A 15,385-nucleotide genomic window follows, 5' to 3' on the forward strand; every position below is an offset into this window, starting at 1 on the left:
AGTGGTGCAGACTGCCATGCAAAGAGAATTAAGGTGCTAATAACAGAGTAACTGAGAGAGGTCGAGCTTAGAGTCTGAGAGTGAGGTGGCACCAGCAAGAAGGGGATAGGAAAGAGGAACTGGTTCTGAGGTCCAATAGCAGTGAGGAGGGGATCCGAGGAAGAAATTTCCACACAGAGGGTGGATGTAACCTAGACCGCACTGACAAGGCAGTGGAGGCAGAGACTGACACGACAGTTAAGAAGCATCTGGGCAAGCACTTGAATTGACAAGGAATATTGTCAAGCAGTGAGGTTATACTGCAACTGTACAGAGTACAGGTGAGGCCGCTTCTGGAATTCTGCGTGCAGTCCTGGCCTCCGTCCTTAAGGAAAGATATACTGGCTTTGTAGACAGTTTACCGGGCTGATTCCAGAGACGAGAGGGTTATAGCCTAAGAGAATAGATTGAGTCAGCTGGGACTACATTCCTAAACTTCAGAAGAATGAGCAGAGATCTTAGAGAAACATATAAAATTATGTAAGATATAGTAGGCAGAAAAATGTTTCCACTGGTGTGAACAAGGGGACATCGCCTCAAGATTCAGGGGACTAGATTTAGGATGGAGATTAATGAATCTGTGGAATTCTCTGCCCAATGAAGCAGTGGAGGCTATCTCATTAAATATATTTAAGATGAAGTTGGAGTCCATAGCCACATCAGCCATCATCTTATGGAATGGCGGAGCAGGCTCGATGGGCCAGATGGACGATTCCTGCTCCTAGTTCTTATGTTTTTATTGGTTGTACTCCTCACCCCTCTGTAAGTTTGTGACGCTTGTCCAACATCACATTCACCGATCTGATGACTGACTTGAATCTCTACTGACCACCAATGCAGCAGAAACCACTCCTCCCCCACCCCATGGGCTCCAACTGCCAATCACACAGCCAAGAGCCAATCACAGACACTGGGCTCCCCTCACCAATCGCCAGGAGTCTATCTGCCTGAACTCCCCTAGCAACCGTTGCCACAGGTCCTCCACTTTAACAATCAGCCTCAGACCCCAACCCTTCCAACCCTCACCCTCACTCAGTTACTCAGCTCCTTCATGGAGCCACACTGAGACTGCCCAATGCCCCCTCGCTTGCCCTGCCCATGTGGGTGAATAGAGAAAGTCCTGCGATTATGCAAGGTCTCTGACTCTGCAGTGTGCTGGGTGAAGGCAGTGAGGTATCAGAATGAACTTGAAATTGGAGACTGAGAGTGGTTCCTGCTCGGTACAGTCAGGACAACATGGTATTGCTGACTACCCTGGTGTTTACTGAACCCAGCTCACACACTCACCTCAGCTTGTTGCAAAGCATTTAAGATTAAATTGCAAATAGCCGCTGTGGAGAGGGGTCCCCAGGCCTTGAGTCACCTGGTGTCACTGGCACAGAGCCTCGTCTGCCCTGTCAACATTATTCAACAGCCAGACAGTACATACCCCCACTTCTGAATCTGTAATCGATCTCACTGTTATAGATACCAAGGAGTGGAAAAAGGTAACACAGCTGTGTGAAACGCTGCAGTGTTCATGATACCCAACACCAAACATTAATAATGGATGTGATATCCATGGAAAGATGCACACCAGAGCCAAGCACTCAAACACCTCATTGTCGGTGGTAGCTAGGACAGTACACCACTGCGGATCCAGCACAGAAAGGAAGCCAACGCCCTGAAATTAAGTGAGGAACTGCTGCCCAGCTTCGGTCCAGCCCGGCTGTCTTCATTCTGTCTAGATAGGTCCCACAGTACCAGACTGGTTCCTGAGATGGTGGGGTTGTTCTACAAGGAGCTATTATAAGATATAGGAGCAGAATTCGGCCCCTTGCCCTACCGTCTGTTCCACCATTCAATCATGGCTCTCAACCCCATTCTCCCATCTTGTGCCCCTAACACAACCGCCTTAACAATCAAGAACCTGTCTATCTCTATCTTAAATGCACCCAATGACTTGACCATTTGTGGTATTTGAATTCCACACAATCACTACCCACTGGCTGAAGAAACTCCTCCTCATCTCCATTCTAACTGGACCTCCTTTTATCCTGAGCCTGAGCCCTCGCGCCCAAGGCTCTCCCACTAATGGAGATGTTCTCTCCACATCCACACCACAGGTCCTCTTAGGATGGGGCTGACATTTAGGAAAATGAAAAGCAATCTCATTGAAACAGTCAACCTTTTTACGTGCCTATATGGGTTAAAATGCCCAGGGTGTTGACAGCCATCTAACAACTAGAGGTCCTTCGTACAGGACAGAGATGAGAAGGATTTTCTTCACCCACAGAGCAGTAGGTCTTTAGATTTCTCTGTTTTTCTGAATATATTGAAGCTAGAGAGAGGGGTTTGGATATTATGGGGTTGGTGTAGAAAGTGGCAGTGGGGTAAATGAGCCATGATGTGGAATGACACAGCAATGGCAAAGGGCTGAATGGTTCAGTCTAGTTTGCACATGTCTCAATTTCCTTGGGGAGAAACCAGGGGTCTCTGTCAGGGGAAGGGCCAAATTCGAAGGAGGTGTTGAAAATTACCAAACCGTTTTGACAGAGTGAATGAGCCAGTTTCTTGGGGACAGGGAGGTCAGTCATAGGACACACAAAGTTTAAGGACATTAGTAGAAAGAAAAGGACAGCAGCAAGAAGACATTTAATAAGATCTGGGGGAGATGGACGTCGGTCACCATAGACAGGCAGAAGAACAACTTTCAAAAGGAATAAAACCATAAAATGGAAAATAAGGGGAAAAATGTTCTTCATTGACTACAGCTCAACATTCAACACTACCATCACCTCAAAACTAATCACTAAACTCCAAGACCAGAGCCTCAATATATCCTTCTGCAACTGGATCCTCAATTTCTTCACATGCAGACCCGATTCAGTTCGGACTGACGACAACATCTCTTCCACAATCACCATCAACGCAAAGCTCTGTGCTTAGCCCCTGCTCTACTCACTTGATATTTATGACTGTGTGTCTAAGCACAGCTCCAATGCCATTTTAAGTTTGCTGATGACACCACTGTTATTGGTGACAAATTGGAATATAGGAGGGAGATTGAAAATCTGATTGAATGATGCCACAACAATAACCTTTCACTCAACGCCATCAAAACCAAAGGGCTGATTATTGACTGCAGGAGGACAAAAATCGGAGGTCCATCAGCCAGTTCTCATTAGGGGATTGGAGATAGAGAGCATCAGTAACTTTATCTTCATTGGCGTTATCATTTCAGAGGACCTGTCCTTGGGCCAGGATGTAACTGCCATTACGAAGAAGGCATGACAGTATAAGTTTGCCTAGATTCAGCATGTCATCCAAAACTCTGACAAACTTCTATAGATCTACAGTGGTGAGTATCCTGCCTGGCTGTATTGCATCCTGCTACGGAAACACCAGTGCCCAAGAACAGAAAAGCCTACAAAACATGATGGATACAGCCCAGTCCATCACAGGTAAAGTCTTTTGCACCATTGAGCACACCTACAAGGAGTGCTACTACAAGGAAGCAGCATCCGTCATCAAGGACCCCCACCATCCAGGCCATGTTCCCTTCTCTCTGCTGTCATCACGAAGGTGGCACAGGAGCCTTAGGTCCCACACCACCAGGTTCAGGGACAGTTATTATCCCTCAACCACCAGACTCCAGAATCAGAGTGGATAATCTCACTCACCACAATACACGCTGATCCCTGAACACAGCCTGTAGACTCACTTTCAAGAACCCTACAAGTCATGGTCCCAGTATCATTTATCATCATCATTGTTTTTTTCGAATTTGCGAAGTTTGTCTTCTTTTGCACATCGGTTGTTTGTCAGTCTTTGTGTGTAGTTTTTCACTGATGTTATTATATTTCTTTCTTCTACTTAGGTTCCTTAAGGTTGTTATATCCAGGAGGGGTAGTGGGGACAAGCTCCCACTACCTATTAAATGCTCTCAATGGCCTCTGACAACCAAGCGTAGCTCCTGGCCTTCACATGTGGCATAGATACCGAGAACAGCAGAACTGTCCTACTGACAGAAGAAGGGGCAAAGGTGCATTACTGGCGCCTTAGAGCCAGTTGCTTTGGGCAGATGGGGCTCATCAGCCACGGTTGGCTGCTCACCTAGGAGAGGGAAAACTCTGATCTCAAACCTCCACTGCCTTGCGGCTATACCTACTCAAGGGGGAAGCTTCGGGAGGAAACCCTGGGAGAAAAATCCAGAGCTGGAGTCCCTAAGGCATTGAGTTGAGTTCAAAGCTGACTGGCAACTCCTGCGACACTGCTGGTGCCAAACTGTGTCCATCTCTGCTGTTCCCTTGGGTTCATCAGATGGGTGGAGGGGGGAGCTCGCTACGTGCTCTCCACATTGAACTACCCTGGCTTGCGTATTTAGACAGCTCGGACACAACATTCATGGTCAACCCTGACCAACAGAGGCCTCACTCACTCACCGTGAATGCCTGCAAGAAAAGTAATCTCACAGCTAGCACAGAACAAAGAGCTGAAAGGACTTACGAACGCTGTCCCCACCCAATGCTTTTGCCTTTGTGTTAGTACCCGAAGCTTTGTCTATCTAACTGCAGCCAGGAATTTTACTTTGGACTTGACAAACAACCGTCTTGGGCAAGATATGTGACCTTTGACTGAGAATCTGTGCTGATACTGTGGGAATCAGTCCCACCCTGACCTTGGCTCTCTGCATGCCTTCACCCCCACACTCACTATGTGCAAGTAAATGCCACCAGCAAAACCACTTCAGAAAGTCAGTATTCCTTCCTGCAGAACAGCTTCCAGTAGAACGGCTCTCCTCTGGGTAAGCTCTCCCGGACTGAAACGAGCACCCAGGTCTGTGTTGGCCTGGGTCGATGCGGCCCTGCTTCCTCACCCCCACACTGTGACTCTTACACCCTTCCTATCCCACTCTTCCTCAGCTCTCAAAGGATCCATTACTTTGGCAACAACTGTGCAGCTACGTAGAGAGGGGCGGGGGGGGGGTACCGTGATGCCCCGATGTCTGGCCAACCACGCCCCAATGCTCCAATAGAGTCCCATGCCACGAGTGCCCCTACTCCACCACAATGGTGGCAATGTCTGAGTTAAACTCCTGGATCAGGAATCCAGAGGCTGGGCCAACTACTCTGTGCCAGAGTTCAAATCCCACAGCGGCAGTTGCGGAATTACTGTAGAGTTTGTGATATACAACAGATTCCCATCAAAGCTCAACTGGAGCACTGATGTACTTTGGGAGAGGAAGGCGGCTATCCCTGTGGAGTGGTCTGTATTGCCCTCCAATCCCTCCTAGTATGGTTGACTTGAGAAATAATGTTCCTCGGATGGGGTTATCAGAGGTGGGCCATAAATACTGGCAATGACAGACCCTGGAAGATGGAAGAATAAATAAGACACAGTGTCTCTGAGATCAGGGTGTTTGATGCTTCCATCTTCCAACAGCAAAGAGTAGGTTAGAATGGGATTGTAGAAGGGTCTGCAGGGAGAACATGCAAACTCCACACAGACAGCACTCTGAGATTGGGATCAAACCCTGGTCTCGGTAGCTATGACATAGGGATTGTGCCACCATGCCATCACATCGGGCAGACACACAGAATTAATGAGGCAGCCTCAGCGTATCATCTGCAGCTGAGATGATGGAGCTCTCCATGTTCCCAACTCCTGCTTGATAGTCAATCAACAAAGAGTTCAAAAGGAAATTGATTTTGCTGATACTCATGGGATCCTGCGTGCACATGCAAGCTGGTACACGGATAGATTTAGATTTATTCATAACCACGTGTGCTGGCTGGTGGTGTAGTGGCATCTACACCGGACTCCGAGGCGAGTGGTCCCGGGTTCGAATCCGGCCGGCTCCTTGCACGCTTCCCATCCATGCTGGGTTGAGCTGGGCCTCGTAAAAAACGCACAAAAGCTAAAGAAACAGTGAGGTTGCCGCCAGCTGCGCCACAGGGCGTGGTGAGGAGCAACGACAATTAATGATATGTACATTGAAATATACAATGTCACTTACATTAACAAATCTATAGGAAAGATTTAGAGGGCCATGGGCCAGACACCTTGGTCAACGTGGGCAAACTCGGCTGAAGGGCCTGTTTCTATGTATGACGCTATCACCCATAAACCCACTAATTAATTTGCTGTAGAATATTGTGCAAACTCCACAGGCCAGGTCCACTGCATTCCCTCAGAGATGGGGAACAGGTTTCATACTGAGCTGCCTTCTCCGGACTGGGCACTGGGCTGCCTGTGGTCCAGCCGAGTCACTGTTCATTCAGAGCGCCTGCTCCTACTCAGTGACACAGAGCCCAAGTGATAAACAAACAGCTGGGGAAAGACGGCAGGCCGGGTGGCCTCTGAGGAGTCAGAGAGGTGGCCGGTGGATCAGGTGGAGACCCTACAGTAGGGCAGAGATCCCAGCTCCACTCTGCTTCACCACCAACCCAGCTGGTCGGCATGAAGCAGTGGGCCAAGTAACTTGCACCAACCCTTAGGTCTTCACTGCTCAGTAATTGCTTGGGAGACTGTCACTCTCAGCCAACTCACACACAGCAAAGTCCCTGCAACATAACATGGTCATTTGACGGCTCAGGGACTGTACTCATTGGAGTTTAGGAGGAGGAGAGGGGGACTGAATTGCATTGAAACTTGTTGAATATTGAAAGGTCTGCATAGAGTGGATGTATAAAGGACGTTCCCAATAGTGGGGGGAATCTAGTGCCAGAGGGCACAGCCTCAGAATTGAGAGAAGTCCATTTAGAACAGAGATGAGGAAAAATTTCTTTATCCAGAGGGTGGGGAATCAGACGGCTGTGCAAGCCAAGTCTTTAGGTATATTTAAGGCAGAGGTTGACAGGTTCTGGATTAGTAAGGGTGTCAAAGGTTATAGGGAAAAAGCAGGAGAATGGGGTTGAGAGGGATAATAAATCAGCCATGATGGAATGGCAGAGAAGACTCGATGGGCCAATTGGCCTGATTTTGCTCCGATATTTTATGGTCTTATGGTAATGGACAGGAAATCTGTTTAAGGCGGTAGTTTGATTGGGCATTCAGGACATACTCTCCCCTGTTCTCATTAAACCCTGGGTCACAAGACAATTCCCTTTCACTTGACAGCCAACATTGACTCCACAGAGTCCAAGGAGATGCAGAGGAACTTGGGGCACTCTGACTCACACACATCACTGAAACCAAACACTGATTCCGGGGGGCGGGGGCTCATTGAAACCGGACGGATACTGAAAGGCCTGGATAGTGAACAAGAAGAGGATGTAGGTGAACCCAGAACCCAAGAGCACAGCCTTTGGAACAAAGAGGAGGAGGAGGAGGACGAACAGCCAGAGGTTGGTGAATCTGTGGAATGCATTGCTGTGCAGTCCAAGGCATTGGGTATATTTAGGGCACGGATTGATAGGTTATTGATTGGTAAAAGGGTTAAGGGTTATGAGAAAGTAAGAGTTTGTGGCAAAAAAGTCATGGTTGAATGGCAGAATAGATTCAATGGGCTAAATGGCCTAATTCTGTTCTTATATCATGTGGTGTTGAGTCAAGAGCTACTATGCTAGTCCCTTGGGAAAGGGAGGGGGGAGAGCGAAGGGGAGGGAGAGGGTGTAGAGGTAATGTAGGGGAGGGGGAGGGGTAGTGTGGGGGTAAAGGGGGTAGGGAGGGAGGAGGGGAGAGAGAGGGTGAGGGTGGAGAGAGAGGGTGGGGGGAGAGAGGGGGTGAGAAAGAAGGGAGGAAGTGAGGAAAAGAGAAACACATACGGACACCCCCCCCCACCTAAGTGTGCTCCCTACCGGAAGAGTATTGCAGAGCCTGTTTCGACCGTGTCCTGGTCCTGGCCTTGGCCCTGGTGCTCGGGCTCTGGTGGGCTCCTCAGCAGCCTCAGCTCATCAGGCTGCACCGCGCTGTACCAGGTCTGCGGTCCGCCCTCCGGACTCAGCACCGGGCACCGGCTCTCCTCGGGGCACAGTGGCTTCAGTAGGCCGGCTGTCACCGGCAGCTGCAGCAGCCTCTGCATCGGCTTCATTCCCTGCAGCCCCCCAACCCCCGGTCAGACCCCCAGCGCCACGGGGTCCCTGTCACCGCAGCCCAGGGCAGTGCTCCTCCCGATCCCTCTCAGTCGCTCCGATCCTCCCCGGTCCTGCTCGTCTCTCAGCGACTGATCACCCTCTGTTCTCACAGATCTCACCAACACCACACGTGTCTGCGTGAAACTCTCTGTGTCTCTGCCTCCCCCTTATCTGTGTGTTTCTCTGCAAGTACCTCTCCCACTGTCTTCCTGCCTGTGTGTGTCTGTGTGTCTCTCTCTCTTTATGCTTGTCTCTATTTGCCTCTCTCTCTAACCCTCCTGTTTGTTTGTGTGTGTGTGTCTGTATGCCTGTGTGTGTGTGCTGTGTATGTGCTCGCGTATATGTCTGTCTCTATGCCTGTGTATGTGTGTGTGTGCGCGCGTATGTGTCTGTCTGTATGCCTGTGTGTGTGTGTGTGTGTGTGTGTGTGTGTGTGTATATATGTATGTGTATCACTCCAGCCCCTGCCCCTGTCCCTGTCCCGGAGCAGCTCCTCCCTCGCCGCTCTCTAAACCTGTTTCAGCCTCCCAGCCACGTTTACAGCCTCGGCTCTCGCTTCGCCGGCAGCTCTGTCCCACTGACGTGTGAGTCAGCACCCGGCGGCCGGCCGGCCCGCCTACCAGCCTACCAAGCCGCCTCACGTCACAGCACAGCAGTCCCGGGTGGGAAATGTTACACCCGATCCCGATCTACCGGCAGGATCCGGCTCCCTTCCTCCCAGTGACCCTCCCCACCCCCTCCAAATCCTTCTCGCTCCTCTCCCTTCTCCTCATTACCCCTTCAAGCCTCCATCCATTCCCCCTCCTCCTATTCGGCACCACCCCGACTCTCCCACTCTCAACTCTGACCTCGCCCACCTCCCATAGCCTAAACTCCTGACCTCTCCCACCCATCACTCTGTTCCCTCCGATTCCCCCTCCTCATTGCCTCTCCCTCCACCACTCTCCATCCATCTCCCAACTCCCAACACCACATCCCTCCACAGAAGCCCATGTCTCCCCTCCTCCTCCGACTATTCCTCATCAACCCCACCTCCTCCCTCGCCAACCTGAATCCACCAGCCCACCTCCCAGTGTCAAAGGGTTTGCTTCCAATATCTCGGGAGGTTCCCTAACACCAGTTGCCTTATCAGCCTAGTCTCAATTCCAAGGATGTCACCAATTTTGGGGGGAGGGGGCATGTTGGGGATGTCTTCCCATTTCAGTACACCTGTGTGTGCTTCAGCAATCAGCCAAGGGGTCCTGGGGGGGGGGGGCACCTCTCACTTTGAACAGTCAACTGCCTCCAACTAAACCACCCGCAAGGTTGAACTGGTTACCTGAGCCTCAACCTTCCAACAAGGTTTGAAAGACATGGATAGGAAAGATTCAGTGGGATATGGGCCAAATACAGGCAACTTGGTCGGCCTGGAAGAGTTGGGCCAAATGGCCTGCCTCTATATTGTATGAGTCTAAAACTCAAGGGTTTCCAAACTGGGGTCCATACATCCCTTGCTCAATGGTGTTGGTCCATGACATAAAAAAGATCGGGAACCCATGCTCTAGATGAAGGTATCTACAAAGACCAGAAATTAAAGTCACTTATTATCCTGGCGATGAGCGATACTCTGTTGAATAATCACCCAAATGAATAGTTTTTGGCGAGGCTGACCCAGTCATGTAGTAAATTAAATGCTCCTCTGTGAGGATTGTAGAAACACCTCTGACATTTGATAAATAAACTCAACTTATATCAGTGTTCTCGGCAGAAAATTTTAAATCATTTTTCAGGATGCAGTTATCCTTGGCAAAGCCAGTATTTAGACCATAAGACATAGGAGAAGAATTAGGCCATTTAGCCCATTGAGTATGCTCCGCCAATCCATCATGGCTGATCCCAGATCACACTCAACCCCACACACCTGCCTTCTCGCCATATCTTTGATGCCCTGACCGATCCGAAAACGATCAACTTCCGCCTTAAATATATCCACAGACTTGGCCTCCACTGCTGCCTGTGGCAGAGCATTCTACAGATTCACCACTCTATGGTTAAAAAAATTCCTCCTTACCTCTGTTCTAAAGGGTCATCCCTCAATTTTGAGGCTGTGCCCTCAAGTTCTAAATACCCCCACCATAGGAAACATCCTCTCCACATCCTCCCTAGTCCTTTCAAGATTTGGTAGGTTTCATGCCGCCCAGCAATCTCCCGGATTAATCCAAGCCTAATTACAGGACAATTTACATGGTAGGTCTTTGGACTGTGGGAGGAAACCAGAGCACCAGGAGGAAACCCACGTGGTCACGAGGAGAATGTATGAACTCCTTCCAGACAGTGGCAGGAATTGAACCCAGGTCGCCGTACTGTAAGGCACTGTGTTAACCACTACGCTACTGTGCTGGCCATAGATTATTTATTTACTGGGATATTATTCTGTGCTCTAAAACAGACTGCTGGATGAACTCAGTGGGTCCGGTAGTATCGGCGGAAGCAGAAGGATGGTTGACAGTTCAGATCGAGACGCAGACTCGGTACTGAGAAAGTACACTCCTACAGCTGTTTTTTTAAATCAGAAGTCGAACAAAGGTCTCGCCTCAGGGGCACAGAAAGTCGGCATCATGTTGGAGATGGCAAAGAGCAACATGAGACCTTTAGACAATTAGACCTGACGGGTCTCTCAGAAGACGCAGGGTTACGGTTGGGTCAGGAGTAATAGATTATGTTATGCTTGGTAATTCTATCACAGGGAGCACAAGTTTAGCTAGTTCACCGGAAAATTCAAGGAATGTTACACAGAGGATCTGAACACTGTCGTTAGACAGTGGCCAATACAGGTTGAAGAAAAATCGGCACTTCTTATAAAACTAGAAATGACATAGCTCGGAAGAGAAAAATATTAGAGCAGATGTCTCTGACTAGAAATTGAATTAGAGTAGCACAGTGAGGTTACACCATCTACAGGATCTAAAACTGAGGTATCACAGAGTCACACCACAAGGCCATTCAGCCTATCGAGTCCATGCTGACCATTGACCACCTAGCTACACTAATCCCACTTTATTCGCATTACATTCCCATCAACACCCCCAACCCCCCATTCACCTACACATGAGGGGGAATTTAAAGAGGATGATTACACAACCACATCTTTGGGATGTGGGAGGAAACCAGAGCACCGGGAGTGAAATGCACTCAATCACAGAGCTTGCAAACTCCACACAGCCAGTAGTCGAATCAGGGATCGAACCGGAGTCAGCAGAGCTGTGAAGCCTCAGTTCTACCAGTTGTGGTGCAGCTGTTATTACATACTGCAGGATAAAATGCGGAAAACTGAATGCAACAGACAGAGCCAAGCACTGCCACAACTTGCTTCAAGCAGGCTTCAATTACACCAGTGCCTAAGAAGAACTTGGTAAGCTGCCTCAGTGACTATCATCCAGCAGCACTTGCATCCACTGTGAAGAAGTGCTTTGAAACATATCAACTCCTGCCTGAGAACTGACTTGGATCCACTCCAATTAGCCTACCATCACGTCAGGTCAACAACAGATGCCATTTCACTGGCTTTTCATTCAATCCTGGAACATCTGGACAGTGAAGATACACACATCAGGATGCTCTTCATTGGCTACAGCTCGGCATTCAATACTATCATCCCCTCAAAACTAATCAATAAGCTTCAAGACCTTGGCCACAATACTCCTTTGTGCAAATGGATCCTCAGTTTCCTCACTTGTAGACCCCAGTCAGTTTGGATTGGCGACATCTCCTCCACAATCTCCATCAGCACCAGTGCACCACAAGGCTGTGTGATTAGCCCCCAGCTCTATTCACTTTATACTTAGGACTGTGAAGCTATGCAGAGCTCCAACGCCATATTTAAGTTTGCCAATGACACCACTGCTTTTGGCCAAATCAAGGGTGGTGACGAATCAGCAGATAGGAGGGAGATTGAAAATCTGGTTGAGTGGTGTCACCACAACAACCTCTCACTCAATCCAGCAAAACCGAGGAGCCGATAATTGATTTCAGGAGGAGGCAACTGAAGGTCTATGCGCAAGTCCTCTTTGGGGGATTTGAAGTGGAGAGGGTCAGCAACTTTGAATATCTCGGTGTTATCATTTCAGAGGATCTTTCCTGGGCCCTCTCCACCATTAAGCACATCTACATGGAGCATTCTCACAGGAAAGCAGCATCCATCATCAGGGACCCCTACCAGCCAGAGAGAATGCTCTCTTCTCACTGCTGCCATCAGGAAGGTGGTGCAGGAGCCTCAGGACTCACCCCACCAGGTTCAGGAACAGTTATTGTCCATCAGCCACCAGGCTCTTGAACCAAAGGGTTCAAGGTAACTTCACTTGCCCCATCACTGAACAGTTCCCAGAACCTATAGACTCACTTTCAAGGACTCCTGCTCTCATGTTCTCAATGTGTACTGCTTATTTATTTATTTACTTACTTTCTCTTTCATACTCACACCATTTGTTGTCCTTTGTACACTGGTTGCTTGTCCTTCCTGTTGGGTGGGGTCTTTCATCTTTATCTCATTATTTCATGCTCTCCTTATTTATTGCTATTTATTTATATTTGCATTTGCACAGTTTGTTGTCTTCTAGACACAGGTTGATCTATCATTGATCCTTTTATAGCTACTATTCTATAGATCTGCTGAGTATGCCCACAGGAAAATGAATCTCAGGGTAATATATGGTGACATATATGTACTTTGATAATAACATTTACTTTGACCTTTCAACTTTATTGTGTTTCTTGAAATTACTCTGAATGCCTGCCAGAAAACAAATCTCAGGGTTGTATATGGTGTATTTTGATAATAAGTTTACTTTGAACCAGGTCGAATGGTAGCCCTGTGTCCCTGCCCCCTAGAGACCACAATATCAGAGGATATTACTGAACTAATGACCTGTGTGGGCACGTGGCCAAGTGGTTAAGGAATTTGACTAGCGATCTGAAGGTCGTGAGTTCGAGCCCCAGCCGAGGAAGCGTGTTGTGTCCTTGAGCAAGGCACTTAATCACACATTGCTCTGCGATGACACTGGTGCCAAGCTGTATGGGTCCTAATGCTCTTCCCTTGGACAACATTGGTGTCGTGGAGAGGGGAGACTTGCAGCATGGGCAACTGCTGGTCTTCCATACAACCTTGCCCAGGCCTGCACCCTAGAGAGTGAAGACTTTCCAGGCGCAGATCCATAGTCTCGCAAGACTAACCAATGCCTTTTTTTTATATAAATGATCTGGGATGGGTCATTTGTCTTCTGAGGAACCGGACAGGCTTTCATCGCCTTATGTTTAAAATAGTGAGAGGGATTTATCTGAAACACTAGACCATGAAGGGTGTTGACAGGATGGATTTGCAGGGGATGGTTGGTCTCATGGGACAATCTAGAACAAGGAGCGAGGTTGTCACTGTTTAAAAATAAGTGGCCTCACTTTGCACTGAGGTGAGATGAGATGAAATACTTTCCCAGAGAGATCATTAGCCTTGTGAATTCTTCCCAGCAAACAGGGATGGAGGCAGAGTCTTTGAATAGATTTAAGACAGGATATTCTTGGTACATGAGTAAGTGAAAATTAATGTACTATAAGATCATAAGATATAAGAGCAGAATTAGGCCATTCAGTCCAGAGACTGCTCTGCCATCCCATCATGGCCGATTTATTAGTCCTCTCGACACCGTTGTCCTGCTTTCTCCCTGTAACGTTTGATGCCCATACTAATCAAGAACCTATCAATCTCCACTTTAAATATACATAATAATTTGGCCTCCACAGCTGTCAGTGGCGATGAATTCCACAGATTCACCACCCTCTGGCTAAAGAAATGGCTCCTCATCTCTGTTCTAAAGTGGGGGGGGGGTATTCTGAGGCTGTGTCCTCTGGTCTGAGACTCCCCCACAATAGATTAATAGTCTGGTTTATTACTGTCATGTGTATCGAAATGCAGCCAACCAGGATGAACATTCCACATGTAAATACAGTGCAGTGGAAAAAAGAAAACAAAATGCAGTTAGAGAGAGTGCAGTACAGGCAGACAAATAAAGTGCAAGGGCCACAACGAGGTAGATTGAGAGATCAAGTCTTCCTCTCTACCGTACAAAAGGTCTATACAAGAGCAGGATTGAAGCTGCCTTTGAGACTGGTCACACACGTCTCCAAGTTCTGCATCTTCTGCCCACCCGGGGAAGGGAGAGGGGGACTGTGGTGGGGGGGGTCCTTGATTATGTCTGTTGCTTTCCCGAAGTAGCAGGAAGCGTAGTTGGAATCAATAGGGAGAAGGCTATGTTTACAGGATGTCCTTGAAAAGCGGGGCTGAGAGCATGAAAGGTTACCACGTACAGATGGATTAGAGATTATTCCCAGTAGCTGCAGAGAGGAGTACATCACTGGCACATCGCTCCTCACCATCAGGAGTATCTACAGCAGGTACTGCTTCGAAAAGGCAACATCCATCAAAAGATCCCCACCATCCAGACTACGACATCTTCTCATAGCAGGGGGTACAGGAGCCTGAAGTCCCATATCACCAGGTTCAAGCACAGCTACTCTCCTCAACCATTCGGTTCTTGAACCAACTGGCACAACCCTAATCACTACCTCAGCATAGTAACACAAGGACCACTTTGAGGTAAATGGACCTTTTTAGTTCCAATTGTGTTCTTTTGTGTATTATTTATACTCGATTTAGGCTTTTCTCGTGAGTGCCACTTACACAATGCGCTGTGATGCAGCTGTAAGTTTCTCACTGCACCTCTGCATGTGCACTCGTGCACATGGCAATAAATTCAACTTTGACTTCGAGATCAGACACGATCTTGTTTAATGCCAGGATGAACTCAAGGGGCCAAGTGGCCTAACTCCTGCTCCTAACTAGAATGTTCAGAAACAGCCAATAGAAAGAGGAGAATCCAAGAACATTCTCATCCTCAGTGGAGAGAGAGAAGAGGTGAAATACTTATGGTCAGGTGCTGACCCTCTTATGCTTTCTCCGAGACCCTTACCGTGGAAACCAGTCCAGTCAATTCCATTCACTCTGCATGATATTAAAAAGGGGCTGAGATCACTGGATACAGTAAAGGCTATACCACCAGTAGAAGCAGCCAGCAATTTTACTGCATATCTGTGCTCCAAAACCAACTGTACCTCTAGTTCCAGTACAGTTACAACACTGACACCCATGGGACACTGAGCAGAATTGCCCAATTAAGTCCTGTGCATTACAAGGAGGACACCTCCAATCCAGCTAATTACAACCTAGTCTATTTATCCCAACTCATCTAAGCCAGGCAGGG

At 48.3% G+C, this 15,385-nt stretch overlaps 1 protein-coding gene across 8 annotated transcripts in view; it reads right to left on the reverse strand.

Moving 5' to 3' along the window:
- LOC134358546 (AP-3 complex subunit beta-2) overlaps positions 1–15,385 on the reverse strand; it is a 170,397-nt gene that overhangs the window by 125,842 nt on the left and 29,170 nt on the right. For 2 of the 8 annotated variants that reach the window (XM_063070897.1, XM_063070896.1), the window contains exon 1: positions 7,821–8,669. The exons of 5 other annotated variants lie outside the window; for them this stretch is intronic. In XM_063070897.1, coding sequence (XP_062926967.1) covers positions 7,821–8,053 — 233 coding nt within the window. In that variant the 5' untranslated portion in view covers positions 8,054–8,669. Of the gene's footprint in view, positions 1–7,820; positions 8,670–15,385 lie in introns of those variants that run through there. One more of the 8 variants, XM_063070898.1, reaches the window with a different exon arrangement.

This window comes from Mobula hypostoma, chromosome 18 (genome assembly GCF_963921235.1).
Source record: "Mobula hypostoma chromosome 18, sMobHyp1.1, whole genome shotgun sequence".
NCBI classification, from domain to species: Eukaryota; Metazoa; Chordata; class Chondrichthyes; order Myliobatiformes; family Myliobatidae; genus Mobula; species Mobula hypostoma.